Source organism: Ranitomeya variabilis, chromosome 1 (genome assembly GCF_051348905.1).
Source record: "Ranitomeya variabilis isolate aRanVar5 chromosome 1, aRanVar5.hap1, whole genome shotgun sequence".
In the NCBI taxonomy this organism is placed as follows: domain Eukaryota; kingdom Metazoa; phylum Chordata; class Amphibia; order Anura; family Dendrobatidae; genus Ranitomeya; species Ranitomeya variabilis.
In genome coordinates this window covers 836,832,657-836,856,675 of record NC_135232.1, presented here as the reverse complement: position 1 = coordinate 836,856,675, position 24,019 = coordinate 836,832,657, and the positions used below count along the sequence as shown (strand labels likewise).

At 42.0% G+C, this 24,019-nt stretch overlaps 1 protein-coding gene across 8 annotated transcripts in view; it reads left to right on the top strand.

Annotated features, from left to right (window-relative positions):
• The window catches only part of WDFY3 (WD repeat and FYVE domain containing 3), a 339,686-nt gene that overhangs the window by 254,368 nt on the left and 61,299 nt on the right, over positions 1 to 24,019 (top strand). For 5 of the 8 annotated variants that reach the window (XM_077275801.1, XM_077275800.1, XM_077275807.1 and 2 more), the window contains 6 exons: positions 1,331 to 1,566; positions 2,552 to 2,686; positions 2,827 to 3,006; positions 12,126 to 12,359; positions 19,535 to 19,634; positions 23,049 to 23,227. In XM_077275801.1, coding sequence (XP_077131916.1) covers positions 1,331 to 1,566; positions 2,552 to 2,686; positions 2,827 to 3,006; positions 12,126 to 12,359; positions 19,535 to 19,634; positions 23,049 to 23,227 — 1,064 coding nt within the window. The remainder of the gene's footprint in view (positions 1 to 1,330; positions 1,567 to 2,551; positions 2,687 to 2,826; positions 3,007 to 12,125; positions 12,360 to 19,534; positions 19,635 to 23,048; positions 23,228 to 24,019) is intronic. The other 3 variants (XM_077275802.1, XM_077275805.1, XM_077275803.1) reach the window with 2 other exon arrangements.

Below are 24,019 nucleotides of genomic sequence, written 5' to 3'. Positions count from 1 at the left end.
AAAAAAAATCCAAACAATTGTAAAGTTGCGCTTTTGTGCAAATTTGATAAACTTGGAATTTTTTTCCTGCTTTTCAGTACATCACATGACAGAATAAATGGCATTTAAAAGTACAACTCGTCCCACAAAAAAAATCTAGCCCTCACATGGTTATGTCAACAGAAAAGTAAAAAGGTTATGGGTAGAAGAAGAGAAAAAAACTAAAACGTAAAAAAAAGAATACCCATGATAGGAAGGGGTTAATAGGAACCTACCACCATGAATATAATTCACGGATTCCAAGAATGTACCGTAATTCTGAGCTCACTTTCACTCTTCCGCAGTAATGGTCTATATTCTGTATGTTATTGAGGTATCTGGGAACCTTGCTGTATGGTTTCCATGAGCTTAGGAGTCCGGCGATACATTATAATGCACAGTCTAGATTGTTTGTTCGCTTAATGGAGAGTGAAAGGTAGTTCAGGAAAATAATTACATCCTTAGAATCCATTTCTCTTCAGGTATCCACGCATTATCATTCGAAAATATCAAAAAACTTTGTAGATGGCATGGCACATTATGCTATTAATGTAGAGCCCCAGGTGGTAAGGTGGTGAGTCTGTTTTTCTCGTTGAATCATTCTCTTAAGGAATTAAGCATATTGTCCCCTTTGATAGTAGTTGGTTGTGGGTGTCCCACTGGATTCCTCCAAGAATCAAGTTGGAATGATTCGCTCAACACAGGGGATCCTAGAAAGTAGTTGTCCAAAGCGCACAAGGTCTGTAAATAATCGGGTTCAAAATCAGAAGATAAAATGTGGCACTCACCAATGTGTTTCCTTCTTTATTAACTTCAATCCATAAAAACCAAGTCCAATTACACGCAGGGTAGAGAGAGTGTCGGAGTGAAGTGAAACAGCCTCTCTCAGCCTCATCCTGCTACTCGCATCTTCATGTAATTGGACTTGCTTTTTATTAATTGAAGTTAACAAGTAAGAAAAACATCATAGGTGAGTGCCATCTTTTATTCTTCTGGATTTAATCATTTGATACGATTTGCTTTCTCACTGAAAACTTCTATTTTTGGCAATAGTAGCCTACAAGCTGCTGTTATGCCACACAAGTACTAGAGTTTGAGGAATAGTGCCAATCTCTATCTACAAGAGAAATAGGAGGTTTCAGCTTTTGCTCATAGTGCGCGTATATGGATCAATTAATGTCCTATAGTCTGCTTTCAGGACTTGTATTACTTTGGTGGCAGAGGTTGGCTTGGGATGGGAAATGCTAACAATGTGTATTTTGGATGTACTGAAATGTGTTCAGGGCTCTGAGGTTCTGTTTTTGCCTTGCAGGCTTCAACGTTGGAAGGAGTGCTGGAGGCAGGTCAACGGTCAGGGAGATCAACCGTGATGCTTGTCATTTCCCTGGCTTTCCAGTTCTTCAGTCCCTTCTCCCCAAGCACACTAATGTCCCCGCACTTTACTTTCTGCTCATGGCACTGTTCCTTCAGCAGCCTGTCACTGAACTGCCTGAAAACTTGCAGGTCAGTGCACCTGTCGCCAGCAGCCGAAGTAACCGGGGTTGCCAGGTAGGAATTAGCCAGTAAGACAAGTATATGTGTGTCCTAATCTTGGATTAGATCTTCATAGAGGTGATCTGGTTTTAAGCTAATAAATGATTCATATTTTCAATTGGGAGTACCTTTTGTCCTTCATAATGTAGGATATAGGTCTATTTATCCTAGAAATTAAATGCTGGCACTGGAAACCCGACTAACTCTGTTTTTGCAATTCTGCATTCTACCCTCGTTTTTTCATTTTGACCGTTCCTTAATGTGTCGCTACTGCCCAGCATCATGGTGAGACACTGAAGTAGCTGGAAATCTTACACTCCAAAGGACATTTTTGCATTTTCCTTTGATATGTTACATGTGCTTAAGGTGCTCCCCACAGCCACGAGATACTTTTAATACAATCTAATCCATCCCAGTTTCCAACTTTGTTCCCCACTTTCTGTGGTTCGGTCCAATTTAGTACCAGTACCCATAGGGTGCACTTTTTTTTTTTTTTTACTGAAGTGGTTGTGTTGATGAGAAAGCAAGAATTTGGCACCAATGCCAGATAGCATTTTAAAATAAAGTAATATGGTAGAATTCCATGCTTCTTGCATCATCAGATGGCACACAATATGGGACTGATTCATTAACATTGGTGTTGTGCACGCATGTCTTAATGGAGGGCTTGCTGGAGTATGATGCACCAGATCCATTAAGAGGCGCACAAATTTGGTGCATCTTCTTAGTGGCGCGCGCCTCACTGACTAGAGTAACCTTCCTGGTATACAAAACGCGGGCACTTTTGATGAATTTGATTGTTAGCCATAGCCAAGCCCCATCCTGCCCTGGCTCCTCCTCACTTCCACCCATTTTGGCAGAGTTGCTTTAAACTGACATGAAAACGCCAAAAGCCGCAACTCCGCGTTGCACAACAATTTTTCAACTTTTCAAAATGTTTTACCCCAGTGTTCAGGTGAAAACACTGATGTACTGCCTCCTTTATGTTTTTCTTCCTTAGTTTGACCTGGACTCTATCTGGACTTTTATCTTTGGAGTGCCTGCGTCCAGTGGCAATGTCTTCTCCTCTATTCACAACGTTTGCACAGAAGCTGCATTGCTCTTACTGGGCATGCTCAGGACAATGCTGAATTCTGTAAGTGCTGTTTGATATTATTATTATTTTAGTATCATTTTAGATTTAGCTTACTGCAGCGAAAACTACGTAAGCATGTTTAATAAGTAATGGAATTCTTAAGATCTTTCTAATTTTGTACTTTTTCCATTTGACCATAGCCATGGCAGTCAGAGGAAGAAGGTTCCTGGCTCCGGGAGTATCCAGTGACATTGATGCAGTTCTTTCGCTACCTTTACCATAATGTCCCAGATCTTGCACCTATGTGGATGAGTCCTGACTTCCTTTGTGCCCTGGTGGCCACTGTGTTCCCCTTTAACATTCGACCATACTCTGAAATGGTAAGGAGCCAAGTGCTTTACATTTACTTGCATTAACCCTTTTACACTATTCCTACCTCACCATTCAGTCATCAGCGTAATTGAGTACACCCCCTTTGAAATGTAAAATATCAACCAATATCTCACTGAATGCAAGAACAACGTTGACAAGACTGAGTTTCATGTAAATAAAATTAATAATATAACTTTCATTACAAAATGTTCAGTTTTACTCAAATTAGTAGATGCAAAAATGAATACATCGCGCACCAAAACTACTACATCTAGTATTGTATGTGACATCCTTGAGTTTTAAGTACAGCACAAAGTCTTCTAGGTATGGCATGAACCGGTTGGCGACATATTGCAACATTTATTTTTTTTCATTCTCCAAAAACGAGCTTTAGATCAGGAACAAATTTGGCCACTGAATCACTTTCACCCTGTTCTTCTTCAGAACTGCGAGTGACCTTAGATTTGTGTTTTGGATCAGTCATGTTGGAAAGTGCACCTCTACCAAGGGCTCAATGATATTACCATCTTCTCATTCAATATAGAGCAGTACATTTGTGAATCAATGATACCATCAATGAAATGGAGCTCCCCAGCACAATCAGCAGTCATGCTGATCCACATAAAGACATTGCCACCACCATGTTTCACTGTAGGCAACATACATTTTTATTTGCACTCCTCACCTTTGCAACAGACACCATACAGTTTTGAAGCCATCAATTCCAAAAAACATTTTTTCTTGGTCTGCAGAGTATAGCATCCCAGTAGTCTTCATATATTTCAGCATTGCAAATTGTAGGCAGACATTTTTGTACATGGGTTTTAGGAGAGGCTTCCTTTGTGAATAACGCCTATGCATGCCATTTCTCTGCTGTGTATGCCATATTGTGTCTCAGGAAACGCTCACCCCGGTTTTCTTTAGCCAACTGCAGTGAACTTCCATGCTAATTTTCTTTTAACCCTTCTCATCAGGAGACACCTTTGTTAAGGTGTTAATGCCCATGGTCGGCCTAGACACCTCTATGAGAAGGCTGCTGTTCCATCTTAAATTTTAGTATCACTTTTGCTACAGTATTCTGACTGATAAGTAAAGCTTTGTTGATCTTTTTGTAGTTTTTACCTTTTTTGTGTAAAGAAATTTTCTTTCTCAGGTTTTGTCACATTTCTCTTCTATGTGATGCTATTGCTGACAGCATTAAATGGGAAGGTGTTTGTCCGCTACTTGGACAACTTCTCGTCATACCCGTCACTTGGCCTCCATAAAATAATAAAGCTTACCGTATATACTCGAGTATAAGCCGAGATTTTCAGCCCACTTTTTTGGGCTGAAAGTTACCCTCTCGGCATATACTCGAGTCATTGTCAGCGGGGAAAGGGGGGTTGGCGGGGGAGGGGGAGCGGCGCGGGGACATACTCACCTGCTCCTGACGCTGTCCCTGCATGTCCCATGGTCTCTGTGAGCCGGCGGCATCTTCCTGTGTGTGTTCAGCGGTCATGTGGTACCGCTCATTAAAGTAATGAATATGGACGCATATTCATTACTGTAATGAGCGATATGTGACCGCTGAACACAGGAAGATGCCTTCGGCTCCCGGAGACCATCTGACAGTGAAACGCTGCCAGGGACCGCGCCGGGAGCAGGTGAGTATAACGGGGGAGGGTGAGCATTGCGCGATAGTCACCTGCCTCGTTCCACCGCTGCGCGCTGCTCTCTCTTCCATCTTCTGCACTTACTTACTGCGTGGAACGAGGAAGGTGACTATAGCAAGTGCCGGGGGCCTGAGCGAAGAGAGGTGAGTATGTGATTTTTTTTGTATTTTAATCGCAGCAACAGCATATGGGGCCACAATGTATGGAGCATCGTATGGGGCCACAATGTATGGAGCCACAATGTATGGAGCACATTGTATGGAGCATCTTATGGGGCCACAATGTATGGAGCATCTTATGGGGCCACAATGTATGGAGCACATTGTATGGAGCATCTTATGGGGCCACAATGTATGGAGCATCGTATGGGGCCACAATGTATGGGGCCACAATGTATGGAGCCACAATGTATGGAGCACATTGTATGGAGCATCTTATGGGGCCACAATGTATGGAGCATCGTTTGGGGCCACAATGTATGGAGCATCGTATGGGGCCACAATGTATGGAGCATCGTATGTGTCCACAATGTATGGAGCATCGTATGGGGCCACAATGTATGGAGCATCTTATGGGGCCACAATGTATGGAGCATCTTATGGGGCCACAATGTATGGAGCATCGTATGGGGCCACAATGTATGGAGCATCATATGGGGCCACAAGGTACAAAGCATCTTATGGGGCCACAATGTGTGGAGCATTGTATGGGGCCACAATGTATGGATCATCGTATGTGTCCACAATGTATGGAGCATCGTATGGGAATAATGTATGGAGCATCTTATGGGGAATAATGTATGGAGCATCTTATGAGGAATAATGTATGGAGCATCTTATGGGGAATAATGTATGGAGCATCTTATGAGGAATAATGTATGGAGCATCTTATGGGGAATAATGTACGGAGCATCTTATGGGGCCATCAACCTTTATGCAGCATTGTATGGGGCAAATGTTTCTATGGAACATCTTATGGGGCCATTATTAACCTTTGTGCAGCATTATATGGGGCATACTTTGTATGGAGCATTATATGGGGCTCCTGATTCAATATGGATATTCAAAAACACTTCATCTACTGATGTCTCAATTAATTTTACTTTTATTGGTACCTATTTTTATTTTTGACATTTACCGGTAGCTGCTGCATTTCCTACCCTAGGCTTATACTCGAGTCAATAAGTTTTCCCAGTTTTTTGTGGCAAAATTAGGGGGGTCGGCTTATACTCGAGTATATACGGTATATTCTCCTCCCATGCTGGTGCCGTTCCTGTGGTGTCGGCACTTGTGGTCTCAGGGCTCCCGCAAGTGCATCATGAGCGTGAGTATGAAAAGGAAGTCCGAGGTCCGCTTCATGTTTGATTTGTCCGAAGGTGGGTACAGTGACACCAGCACCGATTAGGCGCTGGCATCACAACAACCGCATGAGAGCCCCAGGACTGCGAGTGGTGACACCGTGGGATTGGCGCTGACACGAGAGGTAAGTATAAGCTTTATTATTTTATGGGGGCCAAACATTTTGATCAAGAAGGGGATGTCCTAGCAGTGAATAACCCCTTAAAGTAATGACATTTTATAGTCAACTATCCGCTGGACACCTGTTTAATTAATAATTAGACTTACCTGTGGTTGAATTCTTGTTAAGAGTTTTTGAGTCTATACTTTAGCTTTGCTTGTAAGATTTTCATTGGGGTGTACTTATTTTTGACACATGGTCTTGAATGAAGTTTAGGAAAATGTTTGTTGGGAGTATTTTGTAGTATTGTATTCTGTAAAAAACATGTTGATTCTGAAAGGAAATAAGGATTTTCTGACAAATCTGTTGGGGTGTACTGATCTATGCGGAGCACTGTACATTTTACTGAGTACCATGGAAGATTAAAGATCACTTCCATCTATAAAAACCAGAGGAGAGGTTTGATAAGTAGCTGAAGTATGATAATGTTTATTTTACTCTCTTTTGTTTTCAGCTGTGAAGGAAAAATGTGAAGTGTCTCCATATTAGTTTCCATTTAGATTGTCTTCTTAGGAATTGGCAACTATTTTTTTTAGGCATCAGCATGTTCTGTTGGTTTATATTTATACAATGTATTTCTTTTCTCCACATGACATATAAGCTTGGGCGTATGAATATGGTACAGTGTGAATAAATAGTCTGTTGACATTCATCATCAAAGCTAATGAGCAAACAGGGACAAGAAACAATTGGTAAACCGAGAATCGAATGACCTTGATACACGTCAGTCTCAGTTGGCTTGTAAACGGGCCATGTGTAAAACGACACCTAGTCCTAAAACCTTACAGAGTAAAGGCTGAGTCACACATAACGATATCGTTAACGATATCGTTGCAACGTCACGCTTTTGGTGACGTAAGCAACGATCCCGCTAACGATCTCGTTATGTGTGACAGCGACCAACGATCAGGCCCCTGCTGGGAGATCGTTGGTCGATGGGAATGATCAGGACCTTTTTTTGGTCGCTGATCACCCGCTGTCATCGCTGGATCGGCGTGTGTGACGCCGATCCAGCGATGTGTTCACTTGTAACCAGGGTAAACATCGAGTTACTAAGTGCAGGGCCGCGCTTAGTAACCCGATATTTACCCTGGTTACCATTGTAAAAGTAAAAAAAAAAAAAAAAAAACAGTACATACTCACATTCTGATGTCTGTCACGTCCCCCGGCGTCCACAGGGTTGACTGTGTCAGCGCCGGCCGTAAAGCAGAGCACAGCGGTGACGTCACCGCTGTGCTCTGCTTTACGGCCGGCGCTGACACATTCAGTGCAGGGAAGCTCTCGGCAGCAGCTCGTGCATTACCAGCGCTCCTGCCGAAAGCAGTATTAAGCCAGTGGACGCCGGGGGACGTGACAGACATCAGAATGTGAGTATGTACTGTTTTTTTTTTTTTTTTAACTTTTACAATGGTAACCAGGGTAAATATCGGGTTACTAAGCGCGGCCCTGCACTTAGTAACCCGATGTTTACCCTGGTTACCCGGGTGCTGCAGGGGGACTTCGGCATCGTTGAAGACAGTTTCAACGATGCCGAAGTCGTTCCCCTGATCGTTGGTCGCTGGAGAGAGCTGTCTGTGTGACAGCTCCCCAGCGACCACACAACGACTTACCAACCATCACGGCCAGGTCGTATCGCTGGTCGTGATCGTTGGTAAGTCGTTTAGTGTAACGGTACCTTAAGGATTTATTCACACGCTGCTTCGGGATCATTTAATAGGTTGTTTACCCAGGCCAATCTCATTTCAGATAGATTCGCACCTGAGCAATCTGTAATAAATAGTTCAGTGCACATAAGCTGTCATTGTTCTCAGCATCTAGTGTCCTGATTACACGGGATTTTGCACTGACGAGATCGATGATCTTTTCTATAGCATAAAAGTTCATCTCACCCGACGAGCGAATGTTTTGCTCATAACGTCTGGTGATCGGCAGCCTGTTTAGAGTTCAAATTTAACAAGAAACATGTTTTTCCGCTCGTTCACCACAATATTGCAGTGTAAATGCACCTTAAGTTTTTTTGCAAAATGACCTGTGGGCTTCAAGTTCTATCTGGCCGAAAGGTTCTGTGTTCCATAGAGACGAATGTACTGTGCGAGAATTGTCGTTGCTTTTGGTGAACGATGGAAACTTTTTCTCTGGTCAATGACTAGAAGTGATTTGCTATTTGGGCTCCGTGCACTGAATAGTCAAATCCATTGGACGACCGATAACACAATAGGGTCCATCATGTTGTACTGCCTTGACGGGAAGAATAAGGCTGCATGCTGTGCCCTTTAAATATAGCAATATATCCGACAGAGGCTTCAGACTGAATTGTTGTCAGTAGTGTAAATGGCCTTAGGTAGCAATACTGGAAAATATGCAGAACTATAGAATTTTACAGGACTTACTTTATACGTTTTATTAGCTAATATCATCTCTGAGTTTCTATGGGAGAGCTTGGTGACAGATAGTTTACCGAGATGTGTTGAGATTTGACGGCAGGTCCCTTGACTTCACAAGTGAGCGCTATTGGTAATATACTGCTGTCGTGCTGACATGGCGTATAAAGATGTCTTTGTATTACTGATCTGCACATGTGCATGTGTGACAGATGGAGCTGAACAGGCCTCTTGGGACGCTCATTGTGCCAGTGAGCTGTGTTATCTTGCTCATCTGCCTAATGTTAGCGAGGCCTCCGGTGCCAAGTAGTAGCATATTGGAGGTGGCTGTTACAGGGACGTCTCCATGTACAAAAGCTAATGTTCTGTTACTGCTCTTTTGTCACCAATGACAAACTGATTATTTCGGTTTATCAGGACACAAAACTTTTGATATTTTCTGCTAAATCCAAGCAAATATTTGATGTTGTTGGCTATTAATGTCTCTTCTGAAAATAACAAATGAAATCACAAGTTCATAAGAAACAGCTGCACACAAACTTTGGGATTTTTCAAATGCAAAAAAGGGGATAATTTATTGTATTCACCACAGTAGCATAGCGATGTTGAGGTAACGTTTCGGCCACGTAGTGGGCCTTTGTCAAACCTCACTTGTTGTAGAAATAATAGAGGAAGGTATTGCAGTGAGGGACCCCGCAATGAAGGGACAGATAATTATTGTAATAGGCAGGCTCCAAAGTAGAGCGATTGGCGTTATTCAGAGTAAGTTAAGGTCTGAGGAGGGGGCACGTTCCCAGTCCGAGCTGCGGGTCCGGGGTGTTAGAATCCCTGACACATCACCATCCGGGGCCTCCTATCTTCTAACGATGACGTCCTCTTCTTGTCTTCACGCTGCGGCTCCGGCACCTGCGCACTGCAGTACTTTGCTCTGCCCTCATCAGGGCAGACAAAGTACGCCTGCACCGGAGCCGCAGCAAGAAGACAAGAAGAGGACGTCATCCAATGAAGATGGGAGGCCCCGGACCGCCTCTGGGTGAGTATAATCTAACCTCTTTTTCTCATCTTTCAGGTTACATCGGGGGCTTATCTATGGCATTACAGAATGCTGTAGGTAAGCCCCTGATGATGGTGGGCTTACCTCATATATGATTTTGGGGGTGACACGTTCCCTTTAATTACCGTATATACTCGAGTATAAGCCGACCCGAGTATAAGCCGACCCCCCTAATTTTGCCACAAAAACTGGGAAAACTTATTGACTCGAGTATAAGCCTAGGGGGGAGAATGCAGCAGCTACCGGTAAATGTCAAAAGTAATAATAGATACCAATAAAAGTAAAATTAATTGAGACATCAGTAGGTTAAGTGTTTTTGAATATCCATATTGAATCAGGAACCCCATGTAATGCTCCATACTGTTTATTATGGCCCCATAAGATGTTCCATATTAGAATATGCCCCATATAATCCTGCATAAAGGTTAATAAAGACCCCATAAGATGCTCCATAGACACATTTGCCCAATATAATGCTGCACAAATGCTGATTATGGCCCCATAAGATGCTCTATAAAGATATTTGCCCCTTATAGTGCTGCACAAACATTATGGCCCTATAAGATGCTCCATACAGACACTTGCCCCATATGCCGTAGTGCCCTACAAACGTTAATTATGGCCCCATACAGACACTTGCCCCATATAGTGCTGCCAAAACATTATGCCCCTATATAGTGCTGCAGAAACGTTATGGCCCCATATAGTGCTGCAGAAACGTTATGGCCCCATATAGTACTGCAGGAACGTTATGGCCCCATATAGTGCTGCAGGAATGTTATGGCCCCATATAGTGCTGCAGGAATGTTATGGCCCCATATAGTGCTGCAGGAACGTTATGGCCCCCATATAGTGCTGCAGGAATGTTATGGCCCCATATAGTGCTGCAGGAATGTTATGGCCCCATATAGTGCTGCAGGAACGTTATGGCCCCCATATAGTGCTGCAGGAATGTTATGGCCCCATATAGTGCTGCAGGAATGTTATGGCCCCATATAGTGCTGCAGGAATGTTATGGCCCCATATAGTGCTGCAGGAACGTTATGGCCCCATATAGTGCTGCAGGAACGTTATGGCCCCCATATAGTGCTGCAGGAATGTTATGGCCCCATATAGTGCTGCAGGAACGTTATGGCCCCCATATAGTGCTGCAGGAATGTTATGGCCCCCATATAGTGCTGCAGGAATGTTATGGCCCCATATAGTGCTGCAGGAATGTTATGGCCCCATATAGTGCTGCAGGAACGTTATGGCCCCATATAGTGCTGCAGGAACGTTATGGCCCCCATATAGTGCTGCAGGAATGTTATGGCCCCATATAGTGCTGCAGGAATGTTATGGCCCCATATAGTGCTGCAGGAATGTTATGGCCCCATATAGTGCTGCAGGAATGTTATGGCCCCATATAGTGCTGCAGGAACGTTATGGCCCCATATAGTGCTGCAGGAACGTTATGGCCCCATATAGTGCTGCAGGAATGTTATGGCCCCATATAGTGCTGCAGGAACGTTATGGCCCCCATATAGTGCTGCAGGAATGTTATGGCCCCCATATAGTGCTGCAGGAATGTTATGGCCCCATATAGTGCTGCAGGAATGTTATGGCCCCATATAGTGCTGCAGGAATGTTATGGCCCCATATAGTGCTGCAGGAATGTTATGGCCCCATGTAGTGCTGCAGGAATGTTATGGCCCCATATAGTGCTCCAGGAACGTTATGGCCCCATATAGTGCTGCAGGAACGTTATGGCCGCATAGATGCTCCATACAGACACTTGCCCCATTTGCTGCGATAAAAAAAATAAATCACATACTCACCTCTCCGTCGCTCAGGCCCCCGGCACTTTCAATAGTCACCCGCTCCTCGTTCCGGCGCCAATCTGTCTCCAGCACTGACATTCAGCAGAGGGCGCGCACTGACCACGTCACCGCGCCCTCTGACCTCAGCTTCACTGCTGGAGACAGATCGGCGCCCGGAACGAGGAGCAGGTGACTATCGCGCAGCGCAGCGCTCCCCTCCCCGTATACTCACCTGGTCCTGCCGCTGTGTAGATCCTGCTTCCCAGACGCCGCAGCGCTTCATCCTGTACTCAGCGATCACATGGTACCGCTGATTACAGTAATGAATATGCGGCTCCACCCCTATGTGAGGTGGAGCCGAATATTCATTTACTGTAATGAGCGGGACCATGTGACCGCTGAGTACAGGAAGAAGCTGAAGCTGCTGCTGCCGGCGCTGGGGAAGCAGGGACCGCGCCTGGACTAGGTGAGTATTTTTAGACAGCCCCCGCTCCCCCTCCCCTGCCGACCCCCGGTATGACTCGAGTATAAGCCGAGAGGGGCAATTTCAGCCCAAAAAAGTGGGCTGAAAATCTCGGCTTATACTCGAGTATATACGGTAATAGATCTTGGAATAATAGTCCTATAGACTTGTATAAGTGTTAATTGTGGTCAGTAATGAGTCTTACCTTGCAGTGCCCGCATATTGTTGTAAAATCTTAAATGATGCACTTTATTTTCCAGGTCACTGACCTTGATGATGAGGGGGGATCGCCTGCTGAAGAATTTAAAGCCTTTGCTTCAGACTCTGGAATGAACAGAAGCCAATCTGAGTACTGTAATGTCGGCTCGAAGACTTACCTTACCAGCCACCCCGCCAAGAAGTTTGTTTTTGATTTCATGAGAGTTCTAGTCATTGAAAACCTCTGCCTGACTCCCGCCAGCAAGCAAACTCCTTTGATAGACCTTCTTTTAGAGGTAAATTGTTCTGTTATGCCTGTGCTCTGCTGAATGGAGAATTGAGACATTGTTAGCGTTTCAATAATGATAAGAAATACACCATAAATAAATAACCTCTGTTTAGCAGTAAAAACTCAATAATCTGATACAAAACTGCATGCTAGTCTTTGAGAAGTGGAGATAAAAAAATAAATAAGTGAGACTGCTTGACGTTTTCAGTTCATTTTTTTATTTCTTTATATTTTGTAAACCTTTTCCTTGCATCATTTGATGCATTCAATGCATTTTCATGTAATTGGTAGAATAAAACAAGAATTAGTAGAAAAGTTTCTGTTCTATTCTTCAATCTTTAAAAAGGAAGAAATAAGCAAATGCTAAAATATAAACCACCTGTTTTACTGACTTTGCAACTTTAACACATTTTTTAAACTTGTGTAACACTCTAGCTTTTTAAATATTTCTTCTGCTAACAGGCTTCCAGTACATTACATTTATCTAATATGCCCTTATTTAATTGTTTCTTCCTACCTGGAAATTCAGGGTATCCTTTTCCATTGAGCCATGTAATTGCTTGGTGATCCCCTGACAATTACATGGCTTTATTGCTCACATCTCAGTACTGCCTATTTGATGAAATTGCGTGGACAGTACCACTGAAGTTCTCCATGCAGTGGGTGTGTGGGGTGTAGAAACTCCTATCACAGTTACTGATAATGACTGCACATTGCCTGTCACATTCGTAGAATGTTGAAGATCACACTTTAGCCTCCTGACTATATTCTATTAGCTAATTTCGGATCATTTAGAGGAAAAGATAGTTTCCGGGTCCTCTCAGGAGGCAGACATGGTACTGGCTTTAGCTGCTCATATGGTACCGTTCTCATGCATCATAGGATTAATAGCCGTAATCGAGGAATAAAATGCAGGGTGAAATAAGGGTATCAAGGTGAAGAGGGAAGAGAAGAAAACAGGAGGCTGAAAGGGATTGTCCACACCCGTTAGAAATTTTGGCAAGCTCTTCAGCTTGTTACACCAAGGAACAGATACCGTACCCCTATATCGTGGTAAAATAGAAATTTTATTAAATATGGTTTTATAAAAAGTTGTGTTAAACATATATAAAGGGGAGAACAAAAAAAAGAGAGAAACCAAAGAACTGCCTATATAATCAAGATATTGGTACTGTAATCATGATAGGAGCATGATAGAAAGGCAAAGGATGAACAAAAATATAATAATGAAATGCATATCAAAAGAACAGTGTATGTATAAATGGCAGAAGGTCTATTAAAGCAATTTATCAATCAGGATAGAGATGGAAAAGTGATTATATTAGATGAAAAACTAAACTGAAAGAAAGAGTAAGAAGGTCCCCCATAGGAGTATACTCCTCCGGTCAGTATATAATGCATACAGAAAATCAGTACAGGCAATTACTGGTCATAAAGGATAAATGACCAAAAATGTAAATATCAACCTTCCAAACACAATAGAATAATGTATAAAGAATGACATGTATATTATTATCCAAAATAAGTAAAAAATATTCTAAGGTAATAATAAGACAGAAAATAAGTGACACAATGTCATAAATAGCCCAGGCAAAGCATATGTCCTGAATGCAATGCAAAAAAGTCTTAATAAAGAATACATTTGATGACCGCAAAGATAATGAAATAAATAAAATATTAAGTAAACAATGTCAATTATAGCCCAAGCATAGCATAAGTCATAAACGCAATGCAGTGAGTATTATGGTAAATAACACACTTGATGACAAGAACCAAATAAAGTACAAAAAGTCCGTAAGTATAGATAACTGTAGAATATAGCTGTTATATAGTGGCAGTGAAACGCGCGTTGAGGTGTTTGTGCTCCCCCCTCCTTGTTTCACTCCCTGGTGTCCACTATTACTGGCCTCACTATGTTAAATTAGTACATCTGTCACATATAACAACCCAAACATTGACCAAATGCATAGAACATAGGACCAACAAAGTGACAAGTACGATGCACTATGTATGTATGTATGTATGTATGTATGTATGTATGTATGTATGTGTGTGTGTGTGTGTGTGTATATATATATATATATATATATATGTATATGTATATATATATATATGTGTATATGCGTGTATATATATATATATATATATATATATATATATATATATATATATATATATATATGCGTGTATATGTATATATATATATATATATATATATATATATATATATATATATATATATATATATAGTGTACAGATCAAGTTTGGACACACCTTCTCAGTTAAAGATTTTTCTGTATTTTCATAACTATGAAAATTGTACATTCACACTGAAGGCATCAAAACTATGAATTAACACATATGGAATTATATACTTAACAAAAAAATGTGAAACAACTGAAATTATGTCTTATATTCTAGGTTCTTCAAAGTAGCCACCTTTTACTTTGATGACTTCTTTGCACACTCTTGGCATTCTCTTGATGAGCTTCAAGAGGTAGTCATCGGGAATGGTTTTCACTTCACAGGTGTGCCCTGTCAGGTTTTATAAGTGGGATTTCTTGCCTTATAAATGGTGTTGGGACCATCAGTTGTGTTGAGCAGAAGTCTGGTGGATACACAGCTGATAGTCCTACTGAATAGACTGTTAGCTGCTTTTTTCTTGCTATAATACAAATTCTAAGTAAAGAAAAACGAGTGGCCATCATTACTTTAAGAAATGAAGGTCAGTCAGTCCGAAAAATTGGGAAAACTTTGAAAGTGTCCCCAAGTGCAGTGGCAAAAACCATCAAGCGCTACAAAGAAACTGGCTCACATGAGGACCGCCCCAGGAAAGGAAGACCAAGTGTCACCTCTGCTTCTGAGGATAAGTTTATCCGAGTCACCAGCCTCCGAAATCGCAGGTTAACAGCAGCTCAGATTAGAGACCAGGTCAATGCCACACAGAGTTCTAGCAGCAGACACATCTCTACAACAACTGTTAAAAGGAGACTTTGTGCAGCAGGCCTTCATGGTAAAATAGCTGCCAGGAAACCACTGCTAAGGACAGGCAACAAGCAGAAGAGACTTGTTTGGGCTAAAGAACACAAGGAATGGACATTAGACCAGTGGAAATCTGTGCTTTGGTCTGATGAGTCCAAATTTGAGATCTTTGGTTCCAACCACCGTGTCTTTGTGCGACGCAGAAAAGGTAAACGGATGGACTCTACATGCCTGGTTCCCACCGTGAAGCATGGAGGAGGTGTGATGGTGTGGGGGTGTTTTGCTGGTGACACTGTTGGGGATTTATTCAAAATTTAAGGCATACGGAACCAGCATGGCTACCACAGCATCTTGCAGCGGCATGCTATTCCATCCGGTTTGCGTTTAGTTGGACCAGCATTTATTTTTCAACAGGACAATGACCCCAAACACACCTCCAGGCTGTGTAAGGGCTATTTGACCAAGAAGGAGAGTGATGGGGTGCTACGCCAGATGACCTGGCCTCCACAGTCACCAGACCTGAACCCAAACGAGATGGTTTGGGGTGAGCTGGACCGCAGAGTGAAGGCAAAAGGGCCAACAAGTGCTAAAGATCTCTGGAAACTTCTTCAAGATTGTTGGAAGACCATTCCCGGTGACTGCCTCTTGAAGCTCATAAAGAGAATGCCAAGAGTGTGCAAAGCAGTCATCAAAGCAAAAGGTGGCTACTTTGAAGAACCTAGAATATAAGACATAATTTCAGTTGTTTCACACTTTTTTGTTAAGTACATAATTCCACATGTGTTAATTCATAGTTTTGATGCCTTCAGTGTGAATGTACAATTTTCATAGTCATGAAAACACAGAAAAATCTTTAAATGAGAAGATGTGTCCAAACTTCTGGTCTGTACTGTGTGTGTGTGTGTGTGTGTGTATATGTGTATATATATATATATATATATATATATATATATATATTTATATATATATATATATATATATATATATATATATATATATATATATATATATATATATATATATATATATAATTTTTTTTTTTTTTTTTTTTTTTTTTTTTCATGCATCCATGCACAAGATATATATGCATGTATTTACACAGTGGGGAAAGCAAGTATTTCATCCATTGTCAATTTTGCAAGTTTTCCCACCTACAAAGAATGGAGAGGTATGTAATTTATATCGTAGTTACACTTCAGCTGTGAATTATGCAAATTGTCTCCAGAGAGGAAGAGAACTAGAACTCTAGTGCCACCTATTAGAAGGTAGCAATCCTACAAGTCAATGTCGACCCTTTAACGAACCTTGTCACATGACTTAGGATAATAGCCAAACCAGAATCTCAATTTGCAATTTGGCTATTATCCTAAGTCATGTGATAAGGCTTGTTAAGGGGTTGACATTGCTACCTTCCAATAGGTAGCACTAGAGTTCTAGTCCTCTTCCTCTCTCCAGAGACAGTTAGGATATTTCCCAGAGGAGCATTGCGACTTTAAGTCTCCTCATCTCGGCATGCTTAGCATGTCAATCTCCGCAAGGAGAAACGATACTTCTTGGACTTCAACTGTGAGAGACAGATCTAAAAATAAAACAGAAAATCACATTGTATGGTTTTTAAATAATTGTTTTGCATTTTATTGCATGAAATAAGTTTGATCACCTACCAACCAGTAAGAATTCTGGCTCTCACAGGCCTGATAGTTTGTTTTTTTTGTTTTTTTTTTTAAGAAGCCAGAAACACACATCCAGGTCAACTAAGGAGTGGATCCATAAGAAACATTTCAAGGTCCTGACGTGGCATAGCCAATGTTGGGTGTCGAGTTCCCACCTTTGCACAGTGGGAATCTCGAACCATCTCCGCTGCGGTCTCCCATTCTTCTCCAGCCGCAGTGGAGCCTGCTCAGCGGAGACGTCGGTCCCAGCGTCTTGCAGTCTCACTCTGTGCATAGGATTACTGCTGCTTTTCCAGCTTCTGCCATTGAAGCCAGTGCTGGGCAGCGGCGAGCAGACGCTTTTGGGACTAAGTCCTGCTTTTCCCCTTCTGAGCATGCCCAGGGCAAGATCTCCCGTTGGAGATCGAGGGTCACATGCTCAGATACTGCAACAGATCCCATTGGTCCTCCAGGAAGGTCCTGAAGGTGCTCAACTTCTGTGGCAGCCTCCCATTGGTCCTTCTGGGAAGGTCCTGTACATGCTGCAGCTATAAAAGGTTTGCCTGGCCGCACGGCCATGCGCTAGTGTACATTTGTATTCGTGTGTGTGTTGATGAGTGCAAGTCGTCCTTAAATATCCCCTCCCTATTGTTGACTGCTCGCGTAAGGTGGATGATTGCTATCTAGCGCCCGACTTAGCCATCAGCACGTAACACACAAAACAGCGTCTATTACTGTGACCGCCAGTGCGGCACCGTGCGCTTTCACAGCGCTTTCCTGACCCAAGCCTGGGTGGTTAGTGGCGTCCGCCAGTGCGGCACCGCACGCACTCTCGTGCATCTTTATTATTATTTCTTTCACTCTGACTACCCAGTTGCGGTGTCGAGCGCAAGAGGTCTATATGAACTCAAATCCTGTGTCTTGGGATTGAGTTCTGAGACTCCTTGCTTGCGCTCTTGGTGCGGTACCGCGGCCCTGTGACGCAACAGGGTTCGCTTCCTTCACACAGGGTGAAGTTAACCCGTGTGTGTATCCACATTGTACCGCCATATAGTCAGTCATTACTTGGCAGCAGGTTCCATCTCTGCACGGTGGACCCCGGGCTGCAAACGCACCTTACTCTATCTTCCTAATTATTTGGTGCGTTCCGCTATCCCTAACAGCCAGTCTCCAGAAAATCTTTGGAGGGAGCTGAAACTCAATGTTGCCCAGCGACAGCCCTGAAACCTGAAAGATCTGGAGAAGATCTGTATGGAGGAGTGGGCCAAAATCCCTTGCTGTGTGCAAGAACTACAGGAAACACCTGACCACTGTAATTGCAAAGAAAAGTTTCTGTACCAAATCTTAATTTCTGCTTTTGTACTCTACCGAATACTTATTTCATGCAATAAAATGCATATTAATTATGTAAATACATTTTTTGTAGGTGGGAAAACTTGCAAAATCAGCAGTGTATCAAATATTTATATATACCGTAGATAGATAGATAGATATGACAAATAAAGTGCCGTCACAACAAACTCTCTGCATCCTGACATACGCTTACACTTCTTTCGAGTGGACAATATTAGTGAGATATGCATGTGTCGCCTTGTTGTTTAGTACTTTGTTGGCTCTACATCCTCTGCTTTATGCAGTCAATGAATGGGCCATCATATGGGACCAATGTGGTGCTTTAACATTTCTGTATCACATGTACTGTGCTCCATATAATCAGACTTTTTATGAAGCTATAGTTAGTAAAATTACTATTTTGTCATTATGTTGTGGACAATATCTGTTTTTCAGTATCACAATTTGATATAGGTTGGCATCAAATCTCATTTGATTTTCGGCGACTGCATACTTTTCTGAGCCTGGACAACCCTTTTAAAGGGAACCTGTCATCTCCACAAATGCTATTTATCTGCAGCTATAGGAGTAATCTGCTGGGAAGTGGCATGTAAATCATGTCTGGCAGGCTTAATGGAGCAGTTGTTTCACGGAGAATATAAAGTTTTATTTTCCCTGCAGCCACTGGCTTCCAGACATGGAGGCAGTTCAGGGAGCCATTGTAGTCACCGCTTACTATACAGTAAGTGCGCTGTAATCACTCTCCTGCACATGGATAGCACAAATGCTGCAGAGTGAGCTGTCAATCATTATACAGGGGAGTGATTACAGCACGCTCACAGTACAGTATGTGGTGACTGCCCCTGTGTGTTGTGGACATGCTCTGTGCCATGCGTACAGTGCAGAGAGGGGAGAAGGAGTTGAGTTGTTCTCATCGTCTATTGACCATGATGAATCTTATGTTTACCCCAGGCTTTATAATCGAAGTGTTACTTTTCCATATGATGATAATGAGACGGCAATGTTCTAAATTATAATGTCCAACAGGACAAATATGGTGGTCTAGTGAAATGGAAAAATTTAAGACCACCACCAAAATAAAAACATATTTTTTTTAAAAAAAAAGCAACTTAATTTAAAATGTATTGACCCTTGCCACCAATACAGACCCATTACCCTAGAATGATTTTTGCTGATTTTAATTGATGTTTTGCAGGCTACTCCTGAAAGATCTACAAGAGCTCAGCAGAAGGAATTCCAGACCTACATACTGGACAGTGTGATGGACCATCTTCTGGCTGCTGATGTTCTGTTAGGTATGTGTTCCAGAAATGTGGACCCATTCACATCCTTTTTATTATTATTTTTATACTACCTAATGGAAGCTTTTAGAGTATTTCTGGTTGAGTAAAGCACCACTCCAGCTTTTTTTTTTGTTTAAGCGCTGGAGTGCTGCTTCTAATCCAAGGCCACTGACCGTAGTCTTATACTTCTCCTCCGCCCTCTTCCCCTTTTCTGGTCCCACGCCGCCATCTTGTGACCACAACTTCTGACTTACCGGGTGTCCGAGATAATGGTCACAAGCTCACAATATAAAGCTGATCCTTGGGCAACTGTAATTTTTCCAGCTTTATTCTAGGGATGCCCTTTTTCAAGACAAGGTACTGGAAGGTATAATGCATTTTTTTAAACCAGCACTTTGGGATCAAAACAAGAGAATTATGTAGGGCATGAGGCACATTTTAATAGGGTTTGTTCTGCCAGTGGCAGAGAGTGGGGAGTTTCCTTCATGTTCCAACTTTATTTCTTGACTTACCTACCAGACGATTCAGGTTTAAAGGGATGTAGTCACTAACCTAGCTGGTAACATATATGCCTAGGTATTTAAACTTTTGCACCACCAAGATTGCTAAAGATTAATTTGATCGAAGATGTACATTATTATCCAGGGGGAGCAAAGCCAACTTTGGCCAATTTAAAGTTAAGGCCAGAAAAGACCAAAAATTTAGAAATTACCGTATATACATTATTAATGGGATCCATTCCTCTTTGCCACCGTATTTAAAGCCCCTAATACTGGGGTGTTGTCTAATGATACATGTTAAAGGTTCTATTGCAGTAATGAAAATCAGGGGTAGAGGGTAGACTTGCCTAGTTCTCCTAAAAAGATCAAAACTCTCTGACGTATCCCCATTGGCTCTTATTCTAGCTGTCGGGGTCTTGTACAGTATCATTACCCATTTAATAAAATTAGGCCCAAACACCATTTCCATTAGCACTGCCCACATGTATTCCCACTCCACACTATCAGAAGCCTTTTGCGGCATCTAAGGAGAGTAAGGCTTTATTCTTGGGATCAGACTGCACCGCCAGCAAGTTCAAAAATAGTTTTCGTAGGTTAATGGCAATCGACTTATGTGGCATGAAGACAGATTGTGTGGATTACCGACGTTATCACAGTGCTCAACCTATTAGCCAGCATTTTTGCCAGAATCTTGTCATCAGAGAGTAGTGAAATGGGTCTGTATGATTCTGGCAATTCTTTCTTTCCCTTCCTATGGATAATACTACTATTATAGCCTCATATAGTGATCTCGGCAGTGTCCCCTCAGCAAATGTATCACTCTTATTTTTTTTTTTTGTCAGCTTGCTCTATTTGAAATAATTTATTCGCTTGGTTATTATCCAGGGTAAATAATGTTTAAATTTCTCAAACGTTACTTTACAATCCAACACCTGTCTTCTGCGGGTTATCTTTTGCCAGTTTAATCTCTCTGATCAGTCTCCCCCCCCCCCCCTCCCCCCCCCCCGATCCCCCTTACAAAGTCCTTCATAGGGTCTCAAACCATATTAGAGGCCGAACCCGAATTGATCTCAAATAATTCCCCAAGCTTCTCCCTATTTCCCTAATGGTAGTGCAATTAATAATTTTAAGCCAGAATGGATTCAGTTTCCAACCTAGTGAATACCTGGATCTTAGCGGGGCTACTTGCACCTGTAACAAGAGGGGAGAGTGATCCGATAGAGGTCTAGGAAGATGTTTAAGGTTAGAAATGAATGGTTATTTGAGAATGACATAAGGCTAGATCAGTCCTTCATAGAGACTCATAAGTTGATGAGGCACGAGAAAATACCTATAAGTTTGAGAACTTCTCTCTCAAAATGTCAAACAGTGTCACCTCTCTGATGTGGCGGCCAAAGAGGGACTAATTATTACCTCTCCCCCGGAAACCTATCGCTACTAAGATTACAATTATTATTAAAATCTCCCAGGATCATTAAGGGTATATCCAGCGATGCCGCCAGTCTCTCATGAATCTTTTTGACAGGGATATTTCAATATGGAGGAGGTATTCAGACTATACTACATTCAAAGTGCACAATTTTACATCATGGTAAATCTACCATGACGGTCTTTAAAGGAGTCAATATGCATAAATGGGATACTTTTCTGTACAGTTATGCTACCCCCCTTGAGTAATTAGAATGAAAGGAATGTAAGGTATATCGCAGCCAGAACCTATGTATCTGATAGTGTTAGGTGGGTCTTCTGTAAACCTATTATTGTGAGGTAGAATCTTTTTTTATATAGTCAAGGATTGTGAATTTTTTTGGAATTGTTTCTCAACCCATGTATATTCCAAGAAATAAAATCAATCATAGTACCCACCTTTAAGAACGTCCATGAAAGATGATGATCCATGTTAGTTATGGTTTTCCCAGCTCTTACCAGCCACAATACTACTAATGTCACATAGTAGCATTAAATTAGGCATCAGGCCTGCTGGAGATCACAGGTAGTGAGAAGAGGGGTCTTTCATCGTAAGCATGCGTTGGAACTGTCTCGGGTACCTTATGGTTTCTCCTGCCGGATCTGTTGCTCATGACTGTCCAGCCATCTGAGTGCGTCTTTTGAGGAAGAATGTGGTAGTGCGAAGGGCAACCACCCTGAGCTTGGCTGGTAAATCATCACGTATTGCAGGCCAAGTGCCCTCATCCTCCTCTTTATGTCCAGAAACAGAGCTTTTGCGCTGGACCTCCACTGAGAAATCTGGGAAAAAGGAGATTTTCTGTTTCTGATGCTTAATGTTCTTGTTTTCCTTTAAATGATGATGTATTATAGACATATCTAACAAAGTTGCACTGTAGCGCTATAGCATGTAATCATGAAATATGTGAAATTTGAATTGCATTACTGCTCTAGAAAATCAGGAAAAATGGAGATTCTTAGCACATAGTTTGGCCAACTCATGCATGCCCAGCAGCCATAGACAAGGCGATCTCTTGTTGCTGGGAACCTATCCTAATGTGAGTCCTCTCCTAGGCTGAAGCCTACATTTATTTGGATAGATAGGATCCTGCTGGAATTAAAACCGCCACAGGATAATGGGTGAAGTGCTCGGTATACAAATAACAAAAGATTTCACTGTCGCTTCTAAATGTAACACTGCTGTGTACAGGTGCAAAAAAAGAAAAAATGCAGCCAAATTATGTGCTAAGAATATATTGGCTCTCTGACCGAGCGCTCCACCCATCAGTCCATGGCGGATTTAATTGCAGCAGGACCCTCGCTCCCAATATCATGAGAGATGACTGAAAGCCGGCAGCTCCTGGGAGAAATGCAGCTCGTTTTCGCCCGGGTGCCACAGGTTAATATCGTTATCTGACCTGCCATGTTCACTTTAATGCATGTTCATATTCTTTTTTTCATTTTTATTTATTTTTTCTAGGTGAAGATGCTTCCTTGCCGGTGACGACTGGTGGTAGTTATCAGGTGCTGGTTAATAATGTCTTTTATTTCACCCAGCGGGTTGTGGACAAGCTGTGGCAAGGAATGTTTAATAAAGACTCCAAAATGGTGGTAGACTGTATCATCCAGCTCATCTCACAGGTGAGGGACAGACTGCAGGTATTGAACCGCTTTGTTCTATTTTCTGTATTTTTTACCTTATTTTTGGGACAGTGGGTAGTGATGTTGGGGTGACACGTTTACTATGGTTTTGTTTATGAAAACAACTCTGGTCTTCATGCCCTATTAGTACGTAATATCATAAATGGGGTTCCCTTGCTGTGGACCACCTTTTTAAGATAAATTAAAGCTATTTCAACGCTACAGTCTATTTCTGCAGTCTGTCTGGCAGATTTTTCTCTGCAAAATCCTAAAAAATGGTGATCAAAAAATGTGTGATAAGAATTTTCCACCAATGTAATAAAAAAATATATACAACTCTGCTGGATGACAGAAGGAAGAGAACATTGGCAAAAATCATAATTGCAACGCATTCACAATCTTTAATAATGATTTTTGTGCAAAGCACAGACTTTATTGTAAGCCTTTTTGGCTATGATACATATGAAACTTTTTTTTATTTTGTGTAAGTAACTTACTGCTTAAATTAGGCTGCTCAATGTATAAGGGTGGCTACACAATGGTGCCTCAGAAGCAAGTACTGGGACAGGGATTAACTTTTGAGTTTACAGTTTGTCACAAATCCACCTCACTTAGCACGTCATTGGACTTTCTAGGATGACAGTGAGGTGTAGTGTAAGACTGGGTTCACACATCCCGAAAATTAGGGTGCTTTCACATTGCATTCAGGCACCAATTTGGTGGCCCTGTCGGGACTTGCGTGTAAAGCCCCAGCAAAACGGGATTTGGATGTGTGCACCGACGGGGCCATAGACTATAATGATGCCGACA